Source organism: Pseudorca crassidens, chromosome 14 (genome assembly GCF_039906515.1).
Source record: "Pseudorca crassidens isolate mPseCra1 chromosome 14, mPseCra1.hap1, whole genome shotgun sequence".
NCBI classification, from domain to species: Eukaryota; Metazoa; Chordata; class Mammalia; order Artiodactyla; family Delphinidae; genus Pseudorca; species Pseudorca crassidens.
In genome coordinates, this window is record NC_090309.1 from 28985763 (window position 1) to 29009685 (window position 23923).

Genomic DNA, 23923 nt, shown 5'->3' on the forward strand with positions numbered 1-23923 from the left:
TCATAGGAAGCACAGAGTGAGAACAAACATCACTAGAGGAAAAAATAATATATGGATATTTTTGGCAGTCTGCAAAAGCAGGTGGATTTAGGGAATCTTCATTTTGGCAGTGGAAGGCTCAGTAGGCTTAATAGAGCAAAGGGGTGGCAGGAGGGCACTGTATTCAAGCACAGACTTTGGAATTTGGTGACTTGAGTTCAAATCCTGACGGTGCCCTTTTTTGAGCTCTGAGCTTTAGTTTCCCAATCTGTAAAGTGGGGATAATAATAATACCTACTCAATAGGTTTGACAATTGAATGATATGCTTAAAAATGATTAGTGTAATGCCCGGCATTTGGTTAATAGGAGCTGGTATAACTTAGGTCTTAGGAGAAGTGATTTCTTATTTGCTCAATCTAAGACTTTCTTGAGGAGAAAGGAAATTCAGGAGCTATGGGGTAGGAAGAGAAGATGTGGGGGAGGAGGGAAGTTTGAACTGACTGGCTTGGGTCCTTATTAAATTTGCCTTTCTCTCTTCTGACTGGACTCCCGGGTCTCGGCAGGATGAAGCTGGGCGTCGCCCTCAGCCGGGAGCCCCGTGGAAGCCCCCTGGTCCCTGGCTCCTAGCCCCGCCCCTGCCAGTTCCCTTCCCCTCTGGTTAGTGTCCACCATGCATCTCACTCTGGGTGTCTTGGTCTTTTATTTTTTGTAAGTGTCATTTGTATAACTCTAAATGCCCATGATAGTAGCTTCAGACTGGAAAGAGCAAAATAAAGTTAACGCAAGTCTGCAAAAAAAAAAAAAAAAAAAAAAATTTGCCTTTCTTCAAAAGCCACCTGACAACTCTACAAATTATCCCTCCAGATACTAAATGCCCAATGTCCCTGCCTTAGCAGGAATTGGATGGGGTCAAGGAAAGTCCCCATCAGCCTCGTTTATTGGAGAATCCTGGGGCTATGCTGGATTTCTGTTCTGCTGCAGCTGTACGACCCCTAGTGGTCTTGGACCTCAACCCTGCCCAAGCCAGTTTCTTTGCCGTTGTCCAAGCACTGCCCCTAGCCTGAAATGCCATTTCTTCTTTTCCTCATCCAAAGCTCAGTTCATCTCAGCCCTGGGCTTAGTAGCCCCAACACCCTATCTGATTTACCCACTGCAGCCCTGTAAACTTCCTCCAAGCCCAGGACAGTCAGATTGCTCCTGCTTCAATAGATGGATGGGCCTTAAGCCAAGGGCGGGCCCTCTAGGTGCTCCAGTCCCAGGGAGCCAGGCTTCTCCCCTAACCAAGTTTGAGGTGGGAGTGGGTGGGAAGGAACCAGGGCCGGAGCCCACTGTCCCTTTCTTCCTCCACCAGGTCCCGGATAGGATTTGTGACGGGGACACGTGCTCCTAGACGGCACCCTCAAGGGCAAGATTGGGTCCGGGACATGACGGAGTCTGACCGAAGACACTCCTAGTTCCCGTGGTTCCCTAGGGATGCCCAGAGGGGACTGACACAGGCAGTGTCTGCGGAGACTGTGTCTCGGACCCGGGGTCGCTGAGTGCACACCCAGGCGCGCGTCCCAGGAGGCTGCATAGAGCCCGTGGCGCAGATCCCAGGAGTAATGCAGCGCGCCGGCCCTCTTCCCGACCCACAGAATCGCCCACCCCAGGATGTGCTCCGAGTGGAAGCAGGCCCAAGCCAGAGTGGTAGAGTTAGGGCGGAGAGGTTCGGATTAAAGGTGGGCAGCAGAGGTCACAACTGGAGGTGCCCGGGGCAGGGAGAGTGCACTGGGCGGTGCCGCGATCCGGGAAGACAGGGACTCAGGAGGAGCGCGGCTGGTGAGGCCCCTGCACCCCCAGGGCGGCGCCGCGGACCCCTCCCCCACCGAAGCCACCTTCAGCGGAAAACGTGGGGTCCCGGCGCAGCCGCTTCTGGCGGTATCTGCGGCTCCCCAGCTCGCGGGAGAGCCCGCCCCGGAGGAGGGGCCGGCTCCGCCCCACCTCCTTGCCACCTCCCTCCCCCTTCCCTTCCTTTCCTCGGGCCGCGCGCCCCCTCCTCCCTCCTGTATCCTTCCCCCACCCTGTTTGTGTGCCCCTCCCGCTGCGACTGGCTGGGAGGCTTGGCCGCCCCCGCCCCGAGAGGGAGGCGGGGGCGCAAGCCGCGGCGGCTACCCGAGGCTGCGGAGGGGAAAGAGATCCGAGGCCCCGAGGCGGCCCTGCATCTGGCCCGGGCACGCGGGGGCTGCCTCTGCACCCCCAGCCGAGGGCCGCGGGGCCTGGCCTCGTCGCGGGGTGGAGTAGGTAAGGGCGAGTCGCGGGCGTGCTGCGGGACCGCTCCTGGAGAGAAGGCAGGGAGGACCCCAGCCGCTGCCGCCTTCTCTTGCTTCTCTCCCACAGCCCTCTGGAGGCCGGAGAGGCTCCCGGACCGGGGCGGGGGAGGGGATTTGGGCAGGCCAGGGCAGAGGCAAGGAGGCGGTTAATTTAAGGACTTAAAATCAGAACGATTTGGGACCAGGCTTCCCATCCCCCCTCTCGCCAGTCGCTCCTCGAGCCAGGCTGGGGGGCGGGGCGGGCTCCAGATCCCACTGGGACTCTGGACCTTGGAGAGCCGGGGCCAGAGGGAGAGAGGAGGAAGAGCGCCCTCGAACCCCAGCCCTCTCCACCTGCTTCTGAAAAGGGGTGGGGGAGGGGCTTGGTGTTGCGGCCTGGCTGGGCACCTGTGCGGGTGTCTGAGGGTGGGAGGGTTTGGGTGCCCCTGTGCACGTGTGGTAAGTCTGGATGGTCTGGAGGTGTGCATGTGTGTGCACGCATGTTTATGTCTCCTCATATCCCAGTGCCTCCGCCGGTGACTGTGCCCACAGTGGTCTGGATGTGTGCTCCCCACTGCATTGCTTTGCATGTGAGTGTGTGCCACGGTGCCTGTGTGCACTTGCCACAGTCTGCCTGTGAGCAGGAGTGGGGCCTGCTCTCTCCTTAGGTTGAGTCTGCAGTGAAGGGCCCAGATGGTTTTCAGGGTGTGGATCCAGGTGCTGGAGCCATGTGTGTGTGACCTTGGGGGTGTGTGTGCATGCTTGCAGGAGCCTAAGAATGAGGGGGAGCTTAGAACAGAAAAGGCAGTGTCAGAGCTGCCAAGAAGCAGCGGACTGGACGCAGTGACCCCTGTGGGTCTTCACCAGGCTATAGTGACTACTCTGGGATCTACAGATGTTGGGCCACAGCCCCAGGTGTGGAGAGCCAGAGCCTCTGCCTTCTTGGGAGATTCAGGGGGCATTCCTTTATTCCCCAACCACAGGGACACCTCCACCTGGCTCCCCATCCTTAAAATACCTCCTCCACCTGCTGGCAGATGTCTCCTGGAAGCACTGAGCTTAGAGTTTCATTTCTTTGGCCTGTAATGCCATCTACTAATATCCAAATCTTCCTCCCCCATTTCTGTAATTTCCACCTTCTCTGCGTTCCTGCGTGTGGATTTTATATGGAAAGAGGGAGAAAGAGCTTCTGGGCCCAGAAGGCCAGGTGGGAGGGAGAGAAGATGCCAGGGGCATGGTAGAGAGTTGGGGGCAAGGGGAATGACCATCGAAAACCAAACTCTGAAATTCTCAATTTTGCCTGATCTGAATTTAACAGAGAAAGAGACCTAGAGAGGGAGTTTGGTGATATCCACATACTTGTTTCTAGATTTAGGGAATATTTGTTTTTGGAATATTTGTAGTGGGAAAGCGGGTCATGGTTGTGGAAAGGTAATTGCCAACCTGCCTTTGAATTCCCTGGACTTTCCTACCTCTCTGGTAGCCCACCACACCCTTTATTCATTCATTCAACAAATACTTATTGAGTGCTACTATGGGCCAGCCTATGAATATTATAGTATTGGTATGACATTCCACTCCCAACCAGAAGGAACATAGTACTGAAACTAAGAGCATGGTTTTTGAAGTCAGTCAAATGGTACTGACTGACTGGGTTCAAATCCCAGCTTGTCACTGTTTCAGTTATTCACTGGTGTATAACAAACCTCTCCGGCATACAGGGGCTTAAAACTACACTGATTTATTACTTATTATGGTATGTGGGTTGGCTGTGACTGTGGGCTCACTTGGCCCTTCTCAGGTGCATACAGTTGAGAGAGACTGGCTGGAAAGGAACATCAAGATGGCCTTTCATCCTCCAGGGCCTTTCCACACACGGCATCTAATCACTCAGTAGTCTAGCTCAAGTTTTCTACATGGCAGCTGGATTCCAAGAGGAAGTATTCAAAGAGGATAAGCTCTGTGGAACTGCTTATCAAACCTCTGCCTGCATCAGCCTTTAATGTCCCATTGCCCAAAGTCACACGGCCAAGCTCTGAGTCAGTGTGGGAGAGGACCGCATGAGGGCAAGAATACTGGGAGGGATGGCTCATTGGGTGCCACCAAAGCGACAGTTTGTTAAGTCACTTACTGGCCTTGGACCAGTGATTTGGCCACTCTGAGCCTCAATTTCCTCATCCTAAAATGGAGGTGATACTACGTACTTGGCAGCACTGTCGTGAGAACTAAGTGAAAACCATGTTGTCTCACCAGAATAACTAGTAGGTCAATGTTCCCTGCTTTGATTATTAGACTGCAAGCACCTTGAGAGCATTACTGTCTTAGTCATCTTTGTGTCCTCAGTGCCTGGCATGGGCGTTTGTGTTCAACATCTTTTTGTTGGGTGGATAAAATAGAATGAAGCAGACAAGTCCTAAGCCTTGGAGCTCTGCTAGAGCGACAGTGTTGAGAAGACACAGCAAGTTCTGACCTCCCAGTGGGTGACTTGCAGAGTTGCAGAAGCAAATGTTATTCAAGGTGATTCTCGGATTGATTTAATTGTAACCAAATTCACCCAGTTCCATGACAATGAGTGGTGGAAATCACCTTGGTTACATAAATCAATCAATTCATCCTCCATTATTCATTGTGATTCCTCTAAGAATATACTGAGGTCTACTGTGTGTGTGGAAGGTGTGAGGATGAGTCAGTTGCATTGCCCCTGCCCTCCAATGTATGGGAAGGGTAGGATCTGATGTGCAAACAGGTCCATGACCATCCAGTATGTGATACTTGTTACCATGTGTGAAGAGCTATGGTGAGGATTGATTCATGTTGTGATGTGACTTGAGCTGGAGGAGCGGGTAGAAGGCTGCATGGAAAGGGTAGCATCTGAGCTGGGCCTGCAGAATTCACCGATTAGAGGAGGTAGTCCCAGGAAGAGGGACCAGCATGGGCCAAGACTCAAGGATATGACATCACATGGCACTTCTCAGTGAAGCTAAGCCCCATAGGGCTCACTAAGGATGCACGGAGAAGCATAAGCTAGGGCTGACAAGGCTGAGTGGTGGTCAGATTCCAGTCAGCCTTGAGGGCAGGCAAGGCAGGGTGGCCTTTACTTCTTAGAAGATGGCCTGCCTTCAGAGATGTTTTCTAAGAATTAGAGTGACATGACTGGATCTCTTTTTGAGGAAACCATGAGAATTCAAAGCTGGAGGAGTTAGAGACTCCAGTTAGAAACAGTATCAATGTCCAGATAGAAGAGGATAATAGGAGAAGGGCTATAGGAAAAGTAACAAATAGAGTCAAATATTTAGAAGATAGTATTGACAAAAATCAGCAACTGATGAGATCTGAGGGGGACTTTGAGAATTCAGAGATGCGTTGGGGGTTGCACGCAGGGTGCCAGGTAGACAATGAGCATGTTAGTCAAGATGGGAAACAGGAGGAAGAAGCAGGTTTCAAGGGGAGCACTGTGGTATCATGAGTTCACTATTGGTCATATTAAGCTCTCAGCCGCCTACATTAAAATATCATCCATTTCGTCTTCCCTACTTGCTGCTTCTAAGAAACACTTTTAAAAAAAGAATTGCTATAAATTACAGGTCTGAGGCATTGAGTTATCCATGCCTCAGGCTAGCGGAAGTGATGGTATAGATTAAAATTAGGTTATCTCTAAGAAGCATTTGAATATGTTCAGGTGTCTTTCATTTTCAATACTGTCTCTGATTCTCCCATGCAACCCCCTTCCCTTCACGGCTGAGCTTCCTGCGTCTACTCACTGTCTACTCACATCCTCACCTCACTCTCTTCTTAACCCACAGCAGCCAGGCTCATCAAAGTGGCCCTCTCTAAAGTCACTAGTGGACCTTTTCCACCTCTGCTCTGACCGAGTTGTCAACTCCTGTTGTTTACACTGTTTTCTCTACTCCTTCCCACTCCTTCCATCCATGACGTCCTCTCTTCCTGAAGGTTTCCTGCCAGAATTCCCATTTCTGCTGCTGGTTCTTAGGAACTTCTTGGTTCTTCTCCCTCCTCTGCTTCTCTGAGGGTCCACCTTTCCACCCCTGCTCTCCTCTCTCTGCACCCTCTCCGTGGTCCTGTTCATCCACTTTTGTTTTTAGGCTTAAATTGCCAAAATTGTATTTTCAGCTCCATTTTGCATATTGCAAACTATGTACCAAATACGTCTATTTCCAAGGCCCACTGGAACCTCAAACTCATGGAATCTACAACCAAACTCACTCTCTCTCCCCCAAACCTGCCCTCATTCATTTTCCCTCCTTACTGAACCTCATCCCCATCTACATAGATGCTCAAAACTCCAAACCTGAGCCTGACCCTTGACTCCTCCCTTTCGTACCCACCGCAGTCATTCTGTCACCAAGCCTTCTCCCTTCTCCTTTCTTAATTGTTCCCAGATCCATCCTTCTCCCCATTTGCACTCCTGCTACCTTGGCTAACAATTTCCATGTGTGTTCCTGTAGCCTTCTTCCTGACGTTGGCCCTCTGTAGTCCATTCTCTAAACTACATCTGATTAAGTCCTTGCCATCCCTTCATTCCACAAATATTTACTGAGCACTTAGTGGGCATTGTTGTTAAGTGCTGGAGAAATAGCAGTGATCGAGAAAGATAATGTCTCTACCCTCATGGAGTTTACGTTTTCCTTCCCTATGAGAGGTATACTCTTTCTCAGTTCCTTGCCTTTGTACGTGCTCTTTCTGCTGCTCAGGATTGTTTCTTCCCCTCCCCAACCTTATAATTGCCCTTCCTCACCTGACAACTCTATTTTGCTCTTCAAGAGTCAGCCTGCAGTGGAGGCTAACACAACATTGTAAAGCAACCATACTCCAATAAAAATTAATAATAAAGAAAGAGTCGGCCTAGATGCTACTACATCTGGGGGTTCCCCAACCCCCCCCCCCAGTTCCTCAAGCTAAGTGTAGAATTCTGTGCCAGTCTCTTGCATAACATTTATCTCATGACTACACCATCCAATCCCTTAGTCTGTCCCAGATCACAGGCTGCTTGAAGGCAAGGATTGGATCTTGTAGGTCTGTGTGTCCTCAACATCCCTAGCACAGCACCTGGTATAGTTCATGGCACAGAGCAGGTACTCAGTAAATGTACGTTGAATGAATTCATGTTGGAATAGTGTTTAGGAGAGAATTCTAGGTTTGAAATACAGATTTATAAGGGTATTAGTTAAGACTTTTGATTGCAAATGACAGAAATCCAACCCAACCCAGATTATTTTAAGCAAAAAAGGATATGTACCAATTCATATAACTGGAAAAAAGAGGGATGAGTGGATCTTGGGCATAACTGTACACAGGTTCTCAAAGGTGGGTGAAGGACTTCCCTGGTGGTGCAGTGGTTAAGAGTCCACCTGCCAATGCAGGGGACATGGGTTCAAGCTCTGGTCCGGGAAGATCCCACATGCCACGGAGCAGCTAAGCCCGTGCGCCACAACTACGGAGCCTGTGCTCTAGAGCCTGAGGGCCACAATTACTGAGCCCGCGTGCCACAACTACTGAAAACCTGCATGCCTAGAGCCCGTGCTCCGCAACAAGAGAAGCCACCTCAGTGAGAAGCCCACGCATTACAACAAAGAGTAGCCCCTGCTCACTGCAACTAGAGAAAGCCCATGTGCCGCAACGAAGACCCAACGTAGCCAAATAAATAAATAAGAAAAATATTAAAAAAAAAAAGTGGGTGAAGACTCTAACTCTTGACTAGGCTTCACTCTGAGTGTTGCCACATTTTCTCCCCACCAGTCATGGGTTTTCTCCATGTCATGGGTGGAGGTTGCAAAAGGCCTTAGACAGCTTCATCATCCCTAGCATGTGATCCCAGAGAGTCAAGAGGACTCCTCAGTCTTTCATATAAATTCTCAGTGAAGGATTCAGTTGGTTCAGCCTGAGGAATCATTATGGCCAAGAAGATGGGGGTACAGTGATTGGTCAGGTCTGGGTCCACCCTACTAGGATTGGCAGCCCTGTCAGAACCACATGGAGTGGGGAGGGGCAGCTCACCAAAGAGGAGATGAGATGTTGCTATTACCAGAAGGTAAAGAAGACTTGCTGAGCAGATAAAAATAATAATGTTCACTGCAGGAACTCTTAGTGACTACGTGGTAGTGGAGGCCATGAAAATGCAAGACTATCTGTGTTTCTGGCATGTGAAAATGTGACAGTAGACAGGAGCCAGAGAAGGCACACATCTGGACATGGTTGGTCTTATTTGAGAGGAGATGAAACTCACACACTGGAAAGCCTTAAAAAAAAAAAAAAAAAAAAAGCTAATGCTTCTGATCGAGTTTTCTACCCAAAGAAAACAACCTTGGGCTGGACTTAAAAAAAAGTAGACTTGGACTTCGCTGGTGGCTCAGTGGTTAAGAATCCCCCTGCCAATGCAGGGGACACAGGTTCGAGCCCTGGTCTGGGAAGATCCCACATGCTGCGGAGCAGCTAAGCCCGTGTGCGACAACTACTGAGCCCGCCTGCCACAACAACTGAAGCCTGTGTGCCTAGAGCCCGTGCTCCACAACAAGAGAAGCCACCACAATGAGAAGCCCGCACACCCCAACGAAGAATGGCTCCCACTCGCTGCAACTAGAGAAAGCCCGTGCATAGCGACAAAGACCCAACACAGCCAAAAACAAATAAATTAATAAATTTAAAAAATGAGGTATTAATAGTATTGACTGGGGACTGGAGTCCCTGGAATCCCCCTAGATTTAAAAAAAAAAAAAAAGTAGACTTGAGATAGACATCTGAGATGGGGGAAGGAGATAACAGTTCCTGAGGATGGCAGGGAGGCAGGGCCAGGCTGAGAAAGGAGGCAGGTCTTCGGTCTGCAGAGGTTGCTGATTTGGGGAGACTAGAAAAGGAAAATCTCTGACTGTTCTGTCAAGGTGATCACAGTACAGGATTGTGATGGAATTTGAATAGACAACACTTCTATTTTGCCCTTTCCTTCTCTCCCTTCCTCCCTCCATCACCTTCTTGCTTGCGTTCAGGCAAAGCTTCATGCTCATGCTGAGAAGGTGGGTAGATCTAGGCAGAAATATTCCTAAGAATGATTCATAGTCATTCCTCAGCTCCAGCAGATGGAGGGAAACTGTGGGGTGGGCTGGCCTCAGGTGAAGAGCCACCTGGATCCCAGAAGCCCCTTCCTTCCTCTAGCTCGCACATCCACACTTAGGCCTATACCCCCAGGCCTCCCCCTTCCCCTGCTCTTCTAGAAGCCTGGCTAGCAAGGTGCTAGCAAGGTGTAGGCAAGATTCCCCCACAGGAAGGACCAGTGTTTGGCTGAGATGGACAGGCATACACAGGCGCTCAGAAACCCGGCTGAACGTGCATGAAGAATAACCCTGTTCCTGAACAGTTGTGTGTGTGTGAACCAAGTTCTCCTTATAATATATACCTGATCACTTTGCCAACTTCCTCAGTTTTATCTATAGCCATTAGTCTATTCAGGTTTTTTATTTCTTCTTGAGTCAATTTTGATAATTTATATTTTCCTAGAAAAGCATTCAGTTCATCCAGATTTTCAAAAATTTGGGCCAGGAGTTGTAACTGGTAGCATTTCAGTAATTAAAAAAAAATCTCTGTGTCAGTGGTTATATCCATCTTTTCATTATAGCGTTATGTATTTGTTTTCTTTCTTTTTCTCTTTGAATAGATTTGCCAGAGGGCTATTTATTTTGTTGGTCTTTTCAGAGAACCATCTTTTGGATTTACCCCTTAAGGCTACTGTTTGAGGGGGTTTTTTTCCTCTCTTTTTTTTAAAATTTTTATTGGAGTATAGTTGCTTTACAATATTGTGTTTCTACCGTACAGCAAAGTAAATCGACTATATGTATACATGTATCCCCTCTTTTTTTGGATTTCCTTCCCATTTAGGTCACCACAGAGCATTGAGTAGAGTTCCCTGAGCTATACAGTAGGTTCTCATTAGTTATCTATTTTATACATAGTATCAATAGTGTATATATGTCAATTCCAATCTCCCAATTCATCCCACCCTCCCTTTCCCCCTTGGTATCCATACGTTTGTTGTGTATGTCTTGTCTCTATTTCTGCTCTGTAAATAAGATCGTCTATACCAATTTTTTCAGATTCTTGAGTGTTAATATACCTAAAAGATGGTGATGTTAGAACAGTGACTAATATTTAGTTTTTTAAAAGAAATTTAAGTCCCTATCTCATACATACTAATGTACTTTTAGATGAAATGATACAATAACTTGGATTTGCTCAAAATTATCCAGTGACGGAGGAGGTGTGAGCCGGAGAACAGTGTACAGATGAAAAAAACTGGCCACGAGTTGATAATTTCTGAAGCTAGATGATGGGTACATAGGAGTTCATCATCATTTTCTCTCTATTTTGGAATATGTGTGAAAATCTCCATAACAAAAAGTTGGGTTTTTTAAAATCCTTGTTTCACCATGCATACCCAAAATTTCTAGATGGATGAAAACTCCAGTGTATAAAGGAAACCACACAGCCTGAAATGTTTGCATGCTACCAGTCATTGTCAGTTATAATATTATGGTTATTTGTTTAAAGCCCTTAATTTAAAAAATGTTCTGGACTTTTTAAAAAAGGAGATCACAAAGTACTAAAAGTTTATATAATCCTTGGATAGGGATGGACTTCCTAAGCATGACAACAAAATGAGAAATCCTAAAGATTTTACTGAAGGAAACTTTAAAGCTTTAGTATATCAATAAAGACTGTAAACAAAAGTAAAAGCTAATCAACACACTCGAGAAAAATATTTGTAGTATATAAATGACAAAATATCAATATTATAAAAAGTCTTCAAAAATCAACAAGAGGGCTTCCCTGGTGGCGCAGTGGTTGAGAGTCCGCCTGCCGATGCAGGGGACACGGGTTCTTGCCCCGGTCCGGGAAGATCCCACATGCCGCGGAGCGGCTGGGCCCGTGAGCCATGGCCGCTGAGCCTGCGCGTCCGGAGCCTGTGCTCCGCGACGGGAGAGGCCACAACAGTGAGAGGCCCGCGTACCACCAAAAAAAAAAAAAAAATCAACAAGAAAAGATGAATGTTCAGTATAAAAATGAGCAAAGTAGTACATAGTCAAGGCACCAAAAAGATATAAATGACCGATAAATTGTGAAAAAATGTCCAGCCATTAGTAATCAAAAAAATGCAAGTGACACAGCCAGGCCATTTTTCAAATGGGCAAGAGTACATCAAGGCCAAAGCATGAAGCTGTGGAGTTTGGCTGCAGCCGACAGATGATCGGCATCATGGAAGGATCGTAAGCAGGAGCTATGTCTAGTCAGAGGCATCTGGTGCCTGATATAGGGCGGTAGAGAGCTGTGAGACCAAAGACTGGACTAGCAGTCCAGGGGTCGGGGGAGCACAAAGCATGAGAAGAGAACAGCTGTGTTGAGAGAATTCAAAGGAGAAATCAGCTGGTCTTGATGGCTAGCAGACAGCCAAATCAAGGTGGCCAGGGCTGTGGGGTGCCTGGGAGGACAGTGGCACTGTTGAGGGAAACAGGGATGCTGGGGAGTGGGTCAGGGAAGTCCAAGGTTTGTTTTTTGGTGCTGTGGGTCTTTGTGGTAGTTTAGAGCCTCATTACTGGCTACCAATTCAAATGATTTAATCTACAAAAAAATTTGCTGCCTCACACAATTGACAAGTCCTGGGTTAAAGTGTTGGGCACATCTGGATCTGGGTGCTCAAGGGATGTCATGAGGAGTCTTTTTCTTCTTCTCACCCAGAGAGAGGACAGAAAGGGCCACCAGCAGCTCCAGCCTCACACTGCCGGCTGAGCACAGGTCTAGAGTGGCTGTATTGGCCTGGCCTAGGAAACTCACCCAGTACGGAGGGATAACTGTGACTGATGAACAGGCCAAGGTCACATGAGCTCCCCTGGAGCCTGGGGGTGGGGTCAGCCTTACCCAAACAACATCGACTCAGAGTGGGGGGGAAACGGTTCTCCAAGGGAAAACTGGGGTGTCTACCTACAAAGGGGGACTGGAGTTGAACAGCAAAACCAATAAATGTCCACTACCTTCCACCTCTGTCCAAGATCTAGACAGATCCCCCTTCTCATATAATTTTAAAACTTTCTCTGTTTCTCATAATGCAATTGTCCCTCACAAAACTTAAAACACACTTGTCCCACCTCCGGAAGGAGACGTTCCAAGTTCTCACCACTTACCATGCCCAGCCCCAATTCAAGATCTTATCTGTCATGGTACTGAGCTAGCCCCTCATGGTCTTTCAATTTATGGCCAAACTACAATGATGGAAGAAAAATTGGATAACTGAAAGAACAAAACCCTCCCAGTTGAAGAGGGGAGGTGAGGGAGAACACTCAGGGGTCATAAGTCCATAGCCCAGTCCACATGCTTGACCAGTCGGCGTGAATGAGGTTCCCTGGCCCACCTATCGGCTGCTCTGGTTCTGCTGTCTCGGAGAGCATCCCTTATCCTTCATGCTCTGTGGCCATGTGCAAAAGGGGCTTTGAGGGGTCACCTCCCATGCAGGTTTGGGGGTGGGAAACTTTAGGGGCTGAGTAATCCCTGGCCTTTGTTTTCCAGGTTTGTGGGTTATTCCTGGCAATACGATCCCTTTAATGATTAGAAAGCTCTCAGTCAGTTCGTATTCAGCCATCCCCAGAGCTATTAACCAAACTAGAGACCTATTGAAAGTTATAATTCTTTATTTTTATTTATTTTTATTTTTTATTTTTTTGCGGTACGCAGGCCTCTCACTGTTGTGGCCTCTCCTGTTGCAGAGCACAGGCTCTGGACGCGCAGGCTCAGCGGCCATGGCTCACGGGCCTAGTCGCTCCGCGGCGTGTGGAATCTTCCTGGACCGGGGCATGAACCCGTGTCCCCTGCATCGGCAGGCGGACTCTCAACCACTGCGCCACCAGGGAAGCCCGAAAGTTATAATTCTTGAATCAAGTCCCTGGTGATGCTGTTGGGGGAGGAGGAGGAGTTGTCTCTTAGCAACAGGGCTTGATGCTCTGCCTGTCCCAGGAGCCCATGATTCTGTGGCTCTAGCTAGGCCTCTGCCGCAGGGCAATGCAAACTCCTAGTCTGTGATGAGAGGCAGAGTTTCGTTTGCCCCTTCTCCCTCAAGCTGCATCCCACTGGAAGGCTACTTGTATTGGAAGCAACGGTTGCCTCTGTTGAGCTGGGAGGGCACAGCAGGAGGGGTTCAAGAAGGCCTGAGGAGTGAAGAACCTCTCAGGCCCCAGGTTTGTCTCCCTCTGCGTTTCCAGCCTGCCTGTCTTTGCTTGAGCTGACTTTAGCTAGAAGCAGAGAACTGGCTCTTAATTATCTGACTCTCAGCCATATTGAATTACTGGCCTCAGGCAGAAAGGGCCTCTCTGGGCAAAGGAGCATTTTCTTCCTCTCTGCTTTCAGATGGGCCCCTTTTAGCCAGAGTGTGTCTCTTTCTTGTTGGACATTTTTCTACAAGTCCCCTAAAGTTCCAGCCTTGGTAGGAACATCTGAGCTCTAGAGGCCGTGGGAGAGTTTCATCAGCTGCTTTGCTGCTGTGTAGCAGGCTTCACCGACTTCTGAGCAGGGGAAGCATTACGGTCCCTCTTCAGCTAATTCCTTCTAAAATTTTTTCCCAAAAAATTTGACTTCTGATTCTAATTTCTGAGTTTGCAATTTTTTCTGGTGCAGATAACACAGACCCAACTCCAACTGGCTAAAGCAAAAGGAATTGATTGGCTCACACAATTGAACAGACCAGGATCTCAAACAGTGTGAGGAATCTCTCTCCATCTCACTTCTACCTGTCTGTGTTGGCTTCATTCCCAGGCTTCATTCCCAAAGGAGGCAAAGATGGCCCTCACAGCTCTGGCCCTCCCCATCAGCTTTGAAACCTGAGCCCAAAGAGGATGCTTTCCCCAGTAATGCCAGAGAAGTCCCGGAGAAATGACTCATTGACTCAAGTTGGGTGATCTGTGCCCATCTCAGGACTCTGATTGGCCAGGCCTATATCACATTCTTACCCCTGGAGCAAGGGTGAACCATCAACCCCCACCCAGACCACATGGACTGAGAAAGTGGGGAAGGAAGGATGGTTCCCCAAGGTCAAAGCAGGGTGCTGTTGCCAGGGGGATGACTGGGTGCTGGGCTGGCAAAGGGAACAGGCATCCACCCATACATCCATGTGGAAAGCCAGAAGGCAAACGGAACTCAAGAGTAGGTCAGGATGGAGAGGTAGGGCTGAGAGTCAAGGCTTAAAGATGTGAGTAAACCAGACTGTGGGAGTGAACCAGAGAGAGGCAAAGGGGGCTTGAAGGCAGACCTCCCATCAGGAGATAGGAAGATTAGGAAGACAGCAAGAAGAAAAGGTCAGAGAACCCAAACGGGGCAGCTTCATGGCAGCCTATGAACATGGAGTGGTCAGTAGTATTATCCAAGGGACGAAGTAAGTGAAGACCCTTGATGACAACTACATTGTCTGATTAGCAGGTGGTCTGTGACTTGAAGAGCACAGTGATAGAGGAGGTGGTTGAAGCCTGGTAGCAGGCAGTTAGGAAGAGGAGGGCAGTGAAGAATAGGGTAGGGATCCCACAAGGCAGGGGAAGGGTGACCGGAAGCCAGAGATGAGGGGGGATGGGCAGCAGGCATTCAGGGTGACCAGGAGTGGGATGCCAGGAAGGGTGGTGACTTGTGCCAGAAGGAACCTGGAGAAGACAAGTATCATGGCCCTTGAGGCAAAGGGCAGAGCAGGGATGGGAGGGAGTGGGACAGAAGCAGGAACGGGAACAGTGACATACATAGGTATCATCAGGTGAGGTGACATCTTGGTCACTGCAACATGGTACCAGTAGTCCAGCTGGCCTAATGAGTGTGGTTTGCAAGACACGAAATAAGCATGTTTTTTGAGATGTAATAAGCTAGTACATATAGTACACTAATCGTAAGTGTACATATGTGTAAACTGTATAACCTTACATATACACCTGTATAACCACCACTCATATCAAGATAGAGAGCATTTTCAGCATTACATAAAGTTCCCTCCTGCCCCTGCCCAGTCTGTATAGGCCCCAGGGGTAAACTCTCTTCTGACTTCTGTCATCATCAATTTAGTCTGTTCTTGAACTCCATATGTGTGGAATCCAGCAGTATGCAACCTAGTCTGGCTTCTTTCATGCAGCATAATATTAAATGGATTCACCCATGTTGTTGCATGTACCAGTAGTTCCTTTTCTTATTGCTGGGTAACATCCCATTATGAATATAACACAATTTATCCATTCTACTGGTGATGGGCACTTCGGTTATGTCCAGGTTGTAACTATTATAAATAAAACTAATGCTTTTTTTTTCTTTCTTTCTTAGAGAATTCTCATTCTTTCTCACTCTCATACATGCACAGCCCTCACACAGGTACTGGAGCAGGCCAGTCCCTTCTGGGAGGTCTGGCCATTGGTCTCCCCTCGCCTCTCTCTTCTGGGCACGTGTTTTCTGGGGAAGTCAATTTTGTCATGGGTGGAGGATACGGGTTGGAGGTGGGGAGGGATACCAACCTCCTAAGGCTTGCTCCCTCTCTTCTAGCCTCCTTGCCCCTGGCCGCCAGCGCCCTGAGTCTGCCTGACCCCTCAGGGGGGCTCGCCCGCAGCCCCCCATGAGCGCGCCCGGCTGACCCTCAGGGCGGCCGCGGTGGAGCCCGGGAGTCGCGGGTACGGCGGGACCATGGCCTCGCTGGACCTGCCCTACCGCTGCCCCCGCTGCGGGGAGCACAAGCGCTTCCGGAGCCTGTCGTCGCTGCGCGCGCACCTGGAGTACAGCCACACGTACGAGACGCTCTACATCCTCTCCAAGACCAACAGCATTTGCGACGGCGCCGCGGCGGCCGCGGCTGCCGCCGCCGCCGCCGCCTCCGGCTTCCCTCTGGCGCCTGAGCCTGCTGCCCTGCTGGCCGTGCCAGGCGCCCGGCGCGAGGTCTTCGAGAGCACGTCCTTCCAGGGCAAGGAGCAGGCGGCCGGGCCGTCCCCCGCGACGCCACACCTGCTGCACCACCATCACCACCACGCACCCCTCGCCCACTTCCCTGGCGACCTGGTGCCCGCCAGCCTGCCCTGCGAGGAGCTGGCTGAGCCGGGCCTCGTGCCCGCCGCCGCCGCCGCCGCGCGCTACGCGCTCCGCGAGATCGAGATCCCTCTAGGGGAGCTATTCGCCCGCAAGTCCGTGGCCTCCTCGGCGTGCTCGACGCCGCCGCCCGGGCCTGGCCCCGGGCCCGCCTCTGCCTCGCCCGCGTCTCCCTCGCCTGCCGATGTGGCTTACGAAGAGGGCCTGGCTCGCCTTAAGATCCGCGCGCTGGAGAAGCTGGAGGTGGACCGACGGCTGGAGCGGCTGAGCGAGGAGGTGGAGCAGAAAATCGCGGGCCAGGTGGGCCGGCTTCAGGCCGAGCTGGAGCGCAAGGCGGCGGAGCTGGAGACTGCGCGGCAGGAGAGCGCGCGGCTGGGGCGCGAGAAGGAGGAGCTGGAGGAGCGCGCTTCCGAGCTCTCGCGCCAGGTGGACGTGAGTGTGGAGCTGCTGGCCTCGCTCAAGCAGGACCTGGTGCACAAGGAACAGGAGCTGAGCCGCAAGCAGCAGTGAGTGGCCCGAAGGGCCTTGTGGGTGGGTGTGTCCGCGAATGTTCCTGAGTAGGTGACCACGCGTGTCACTGTGCCGCCGCCACCACCGTGAGTGTGGCTATGTATGTGCCCAAATTATATGGGATCTGTGGCCACTAGCATGTAATGGTGGTGCGCGTGTGGCCAAGAGTGTCATGAAGGTGTGTGTTTAGGACTCTGAGTCCATGGCAGTGTGACCGCGTGTGTAAAGACGGTTTCTCTTCCTTATCTGACCTCCTACCAAGGCCAGTTCCTGATTGTGACACCAGATCGTTTTCCCTTTTGCCTACTCAAAGACATGGCTCAATTCTCCCTTCTCCCTTTGCCCCCGTCAGGTTTTTCCTATCTACTGTATCATTACTGAAAACATACAGACATACGGTCCTTTCTCCACTCTGCCTAACCCTATCTCCCCATTAAGCTACCACCCCTTCTCTCCTCCTTACAGAAAAACTCCTTGAAAATATTGTTTCTATTCCTCATCTTCAATTTCTTTCCCCATTTTCTCTCTTGAACCCACTCTGATCAGTTGTCCACCTCCATCACTATCCTCCATGTCGTAAATGACCTTCATGTTACAGAGGCCAAGTCATCATCTTACTTGCCCCATTGGCAGCCTTTGACACAGCTGATCCTCGAAACGCCTCTTTAACTTGGCTTCTAAGACACTCTCTTTGGAATTACCGTCTGTCTTTCTATTGGCTTCTTTTCAGTCTTCTTTGCTGGCTTCTCCTCATTCCTCTGGTCTTTCAGTGTAGAATTATGAAGAACACAGATGTTATTTATTTGTCCCCATTGTGATATAAGCTCCATGGGGGGCAGGAATTTTTCTCTGCTTTGTTTACTGATGAGACACCCCAACACCTAGAATGGTGCCTGGCACCTAGAAGGTGCCTGTAAATGGTGAATGGATGCATGAACAACTGTGAATGCACTCGAGAGTAAATACTCACATGACTGTTAAGTGTACTGTGTGTCCGTGCAACTCCTGGAGGTTGGTGCAACTATAAGTGTGCTTTTCTGAATCTGAGAACGTTTCTGAAAGTGTGTGTGTTTGAATGTGTTCGTAGGACTGTGCCTCAGACTGTGTGCCTGTGAATGAATGGGATACGAGTACATGTACATGAGCGTGGGGGGCTGTCTGCTGGGCTATGTGGACTGTAAGCGTGTGCCCGTGAGCGTTTCTGGAGAGGGGAGGTGACTGTGTGTGACTGAGCACGCCTGTGAGTCTTTCTGTGGGGAGCAGCGGTGTCTGGTTGTGTGTTTGGGCCTGGGTTGGTGGGGTGTGCGTGTATGACTCGGAACATGCGCTTGCATTTTTGTGTGTGCCGTGGTGTTGTGTGGGGCAGTGTTCCTGGGTGTGTTCTGTGTGTACCCACGTGACCGCGAGCGGACCCTGCGGCCAGCTGTGCCCCTGTCTCTCCCTACCGCTCAGGGTCTCCTCCGGAGGGTGGGTGGGCAGCCAGGCCAAGGCACTGGGGTAAAGAGACTGCTCCGGGCCCAGGGAGGTGGTGCAGATTGACCAGTTCCTGAAGGAGACAGCGGCGCGGGAGGCCAGCGCCAAGCTGCGGCTGCAGCAGTTCATCGAGGAGCTCCTCGAGCGGGCCGACCGCGCTGAGCGGCAGCTGCAGGTCATCAGCAGCAGCTGTGGCAGTACTCCCAGTGCCAGCCTGGGCCGCGGAGGTGGGGGAAGTGGTGCTGGGCCCAGTACCCGGGGTCCAGGCAGGACGGTGAGTGCCCACCTGCCTTCCCTCCTCCACCTGCACACCTGACCCCCTACAGCCATGCCTCACACATGGCCTGACAACCCCCCGCCCCATGATGCTCCGTGCTTCCTTCTTTGGCTCTTCCCCATAAGCAGATTCCAGGCCTGAAGTTGGGGTCCAGGAATAGGGGAGACCCTCTGACAGCAGACGTGCCAGCCCTGAGGCTGTAGTGAGATACCATCCAGCAACCCCAGTCCTCAGGCAGGGGTTTGCCTCTGCCCATCCCTGCAAATGAGAGCCCAGGAGCCACAAGCCGGGGTCTGGGGTGCTTGGTGGGTGTGGGGAGGGGGCTGGGGAGCCTGCCTCTCTGGGCTGTCTATCTGTCTACTTGTCCATCTTTCCCAACTGTTCTCCTTCTCTCTTCTCCACCCCCCCTTCTCTCCATCTTGTACCCTGTTTCTCCTGTTCCTTCTCATCCTCTGGCCTCCTCTGCCCCCTGCCCTTCCCTCCCACTCTGGGGGCCCACAGCGAGAACACCACGCGGGCCTGGCCATGCCTAGCACGTATGCAGTGTCACGGCATGGCTCCTCTCCCAGCACAGGGTAAGCCGCGGGCCTGGCCCGCCCCACACAGCCCACCCTCCCCCTGGAAAGATCCACTGGCTCGCTGGCTGGCTGGCCCATCTGGGCCGTGGCTTCCCCTTCTCCCCCCGTCCTCCTCGGGTCACCTCTGTCTGGCTTTCCACACTCAGAGGGGACTCTTGGAAAGTAAGGTGGGTGGGTTGCCCTTGGCCAGTGGTGGGGTGGCATGGGGAGTTCAGGCAGGCCTAGGACCCCTTGCTCCTCACCACCTGGTCCACCCTACCCCAGGGCCTGCAGTCGCATCCCAGCTGCATCCCAGAGCTCAGGCTGCTATGACAGTGACAGTCTGGAGCTGCCCCGGCCAGAAGAGGGGGCCCCTGAGGACAGTGGCCCCGGGGGCTTGGGCACACGGGTCCAGGCTGCCAACGGCGGCTTGGAACGGGCCCAGCCCCCTCGCAGCTCAGGCCTGCGGCGCCAGGCCATCCAGAACTGGCAGCGCAGACCTCGCCAACACAGCACGGAGGGGGAGGAAGGTGACGTCTCGGATGTGGGCTCCCGAACCACCGAGTCAGAGGCTGAGGGCCCCTCGGATGCCCCCCGCCCTGGGCCTGCTATGGCTGGGCCGTTGAGCAGCTGCCGGCTCTCTGGTGAGTCTCAGGAGGGGGACTGAGAGGCCAGTCTTTCCATGGTGCTGGGCGCTCTCGGGACATGGGGCTGAGGCAGTAAATCTCCTGGGCTTCTGCACCGCCTTTCGCCTTGCCCCAGACTTCCCACAATGAGAATGACAAACTCGCTCCCGCACAGGGCCCAGCAAGTTTGGAGCAGGAGCTGCTGGGACAGGGCGGTGATGTAGCACAGGGGCACTCAGGTTGGGTATTGCACAAGGATGCCACAGCTAAGGGGGTCCCTTCACATGACATTCACAGGAGAGGAGTTGAGTGTTCAAACTGAAGCCTGGGGACAGCAGGGCGAACCCTCTCCTGTATCCACACAAAGCCATGTGCATATGTGAGTGGGTCAGGGTCAAGAGGCTGGAGAGTTCAGGTCAGGGTGCATGGCTGTGCCTTGGTGACTGCTCTGGGCAACCTCTTGCCGGCATTCTGTTCACAGATGCAGGGTTTCTGTCCAAGCCCCTTCCTTCTCCAACCTTGACTCAGTCACCTCATCTGGGGGATGACTTTGGACTATGTGATGATATACGACCTTAAAAAGAAAGTTCCCTTGAGGAAGGGCCACCTTTTTCTAATTTGCAAAATTAAGAATGAGGGTGATGCAGAGGAGGGGGAAGCAGAGGCCCTTTGTCCCTCCTCCCAAGTTGCTGGTCCCCTGGGATGGTTCTGTCATGCCCATTCCTCCTGCAGCTCCTACCCTACCCCAGCTCCCCACCCATACCCCACACTGACCTTTGACCCCGTGATATTGTGCAGCCCGCCCTGAGGGAGGCAGTGGGCGGGGTCGGCGAGCTGAGAGGGGCAGCCCCTCACGCTCCAATGAGGTCATCAGCCCGGAGATCCTCAAGATGCGAGCCGCCCTGTTCTGCATCTTCACCTACCTGGACACGCGCACACTGCTACATGCCGCCGAGGTCTGCCGGGACTGGCGCTTCGTGGCCCGCCACCCTGCCGTCTGGACACGGGTGCTGCTTGAGAATGCCCGCGTCTGTTCCAAGGTGCCTGTCCCTGCCTGCTGCCCTGCCCTCCCAATCACCCTTGCTGTGAACCCACCTTTTTCCTGGCAGAGTCTGGCCCCGCAAGGTCTGGTCCTTGCAACCTTTTCAGCACCCCGGCTCCAACCTGACTCCCCGAAATGCTCTTGTGAGGCCTCCTATCCTGGGGCTGGTCCACCTCCAGCCAACCAAACTCAGATCCCCTCATCCCCAGGTAACCCCTCTCTCCCTGCAGTTCTTGGCAATGCTGGCTCAGTGGTGCACCCAGGCGCACTCGCTGACACTGCAGAACCTGAAGCCCCGGCAGCGGGGCAAGAAGGAGAGCAAAGAGGAGTATGCCCGGAGTACCCGGTGAGGCCACGGTGGGTGGGTGGGGGCTGCTTCTGGGCTGCAGACCCAGAGTGATGTTGGGATGCTTCCCAGAGGAGGAGCTGGCCACACACAGTGCCCTGACCTCTTGGCTATCCCCAGGGGCTGTCTGGAAGCAGGGCTAGAATCTCTGCTGAAGGCAGCTGGGGGGAATCTGCTGATCCTGCGCATCTCCCACTGTCCCAACGTCCTCACCGACCGTTCGCTCTGGCTGGCCAGCTGCTACTGCCGCGCCCTGCAGGCCGTCACCTACAGGTGGGTCCGCACTGCAAGAAGCAAGGCCTCGGGCCCCAGGGATCCCTGGACTCTGCATACCCTTCCCCCAGGGCTCTTGGGCAAAGGGACCCAAGAGCTCTGTGGCCCAAGGGAAAGGAGCAGAGGCCCTCAGAGTTGGTGGCCCCAGCTTTATCTTTTCAACAGAAGCGCCACGGACCCGGTGGGCCATGAGGTCATTTGGGCCCTGGGCGCTGGCTGCAGAGAGATTGTCTCCCTCCAGGTGGCGCCACTTCACCCCTGGTGAGCCCAGGCATGGGCGGGGAAGGGCAGGGTTGGGGCTGGGTGTGGGGCTGAGGGCTGAGCAGATCTGGGCCCATTCCATATGCAGTTTGGGGTGACAGATTCACATTCATCAGTCTGTGTCTTTAGGCGACAGGAGCAGGGCTTCAGAATCAGACATGGGATCATGTCCTGGCCGGCTAGCAGTGTGACTTTGGGCTACCCAGTCGTGCCTTAGTTTCTCAACTGTAAAATGAAGGTGGTATTAGATCTGTCGATCTTATTAGGACTATAGCTGGCTCAAATGAGATGTGTGCATAAAGGCTACAGAGCCCACAGTGGGCTATTTCCCACACTAGCCGGCAATAGCCAGGTTTGTTTGGCACATGAAAGGCAGTTCAGGGAGGTCATCGTATAATGTACAAAAGAGCTGGTTTTCTGAGAATCCAGGGTGTGAGATCATTCATCGCTTTACTTGGAATTCCTCAAACATGCCAGGCTTTTTCACTCCCTGTGCCTGCCCTTCAAGCCTCTCTCCACGTGACACCTCCTTCCGGGTTCCCCCAGTGTCCTGTCACTAACACCCTGGTAGAATTTGTCACTGCTGCCCTGTCTCCATTCCTCTGAGAGGAATGGCCCCTGCTGTAGTCCATTTTACAATAATTTCTCTATATTTCAGTCTACACCAGACTCATGTTTCTAAGGGCAGAGACTGTGAATGTCCATTTCTGTATCCCTGGTACTGAGCACGTGGCAGATGGTGGGCGATTGTTAAGTGATGAAGTGTTCAGGGAAGGAGCAAGTGTGGTGTGAGTGGTGGGCAGGGCCCAGCGAGCAATGAGTGTGGAAAGGAAGGTTTGGGCCAAGGTCAGAAGGCCTTGCCTAAGGGGTTTTAGATGTTTGCATTTTGTCTAGAAAGCACTGGGAAGCCACTGGGGGATTTTAGATCTTAAAAAACGGGATGACGTCAGACTAGGAATGTCCTGTGTCATCCCCCCCACTGCCCACCTCTTGGAGGCAGGGACCATGTCTCTGTGTCACCACTGTGTCCCCAGGGCCCAGCTCAATTGTTCTTGGTCATGACAGGCACTTGCGAAGCTTCTGTTGAATGACTGAGTGAAAGGATATGGGAGTGAGTGGCTGGCTGTCAGCAGCCGCTGGATGAACTGACAGGGAGACTAGTTGTAAACTCAGATGAATATGGATGGTGGTCTGAACTGTGGGTTGAAGAGTTATTCAGGAATCGGAATCTGCAGGTCTTACCAGGAGGTGAGGGGGAGGAGTCAGGGAAGATCCCAGGTTTCTGACTTGAACAGCTGGGTGGTTGGTGGGGCCTCGCCTTTGAGGGGCGGGTCCTGACAGAGGAGCAGGCTCAGGGTATCATGCAGCCAGGGGCTTCCCTGACAGCCCTCCCTCCACCCTGTTCTCCAGCCAGCAGCCCACGCGCTTCAGTAACCGCTGCCTACAGATGATCGGTCGCTGTTGGCCCCACCTCCGGGCCCTGGGGGTCGGGGGTGCTGGCTGTGGGGTGCAGGGCCTGGCATCACTCGGTGAGTCTTTCCTTGGGACTGGGGTAGGGGGTGATGGGAAGCAGGCGTGGATGCAACACTGAAATCCCAGAGGGACTCGGGGCTGCAGCCTGGGTGGTGGCAGGAGGTGACCTGGGGTTGTTTGTCAGCAGGACCTTGCCTCTTCTTCCCTCTTCCTAGCGAGAAACTGCATGCGACTGCAGGTCCTGGAGCTGGACCACGTGTCGGAGATCACCCAAGAGGTGGCGGCTGAGGTCTGCCGGGAAGGCCTGAAGGGACTGGAGATGTTGGTGCTCACGGCCACCCCTGTCACCCCCAAGGCCCTGCTGCATTTCAACAGTGAGTGATGGGTAGCGTGGGGTGGGGTCCCAGTGTTGCCTCTTACCATGTCTTGTCAGCAAGTAGCATAACCGACTCCCTCTCGCTCCTAGTCAGCAAACACCAGCACTGGGGTCAGATTGACCAGGGTTCTAGTCCTGGCTTTGCCACCAGTGCCTTCTGAGGCCAGTGTGGCATTTAAGGCCTGCCAGCATCTGACCCAAATGGTTCAGTGATATGTATTGCCCTGTGCTCTGTCCACGTTGGAGGCATGAGCTGTTCAGCACCATCTACCATCTACCCCCACACGAGCCTCCAGCCAAGGGCAAAGGCAGAACAGATGGGTTCTGGAACTGGCTGACCTAGGTCTCAG

The 23923-nt window shown here is 52.3% G+C and overlaps 1 protein-coding gene across 2 annotated transcripts in view; it reads left to right on the forward strand.

Moving 5' to 3' along the window:
- The window catches only part of FBXO41 (F-box protein 41), a 36968-nt gene that overhangs the window by 7474 nt on the left and 5571 nt on the right, over window positions 1–23923 (forward strand). Inside the window, exons 1-11 of one of the 2 annotated variants that reach the window (XM_067704706.1) lie at window positions 2119–2260; window positions 15826–16865; window positions 18391–18616; window positions 19121–19194; window positions 19462–19820; window positions 20601–20842; window positions 21075–21190; window positions 21311–21463; window positions 21629–21724; window positions 23135–23253; window positions 23413–23571. In XM_067704706.1, the coding sequence (XP_067560807.1) occupies window positions 15964–16865; window positions 18391–18616; window positions 19121–19194; window positions 19462–19820; window positions 20601–20842; window positions 21075–21190; window positions 21311–21463; window positions 21629–21724; window positions 23135–23253; window positions 23413–23571 (2446 nt within the window). In that variant the 5' untranslated portion in view covers window positions 2119–2260; window positions 15826–15963. Of the gene's footprint in view, window positions 1–2118; window positions 2261–15825; window positions 16866–18390; window positions 18617–19120; window positions 19195–19461; window positions 19821–20600; window positions 20843–21074; window positions 21191–21310; window positions 21464–21628; window positions 21725–23134; window positions 23254–23412; window positions 23572–23923 lie in introns of those variants that run through there. The other variant, XM_067704707.1, reaches the window with a different exon arrangement.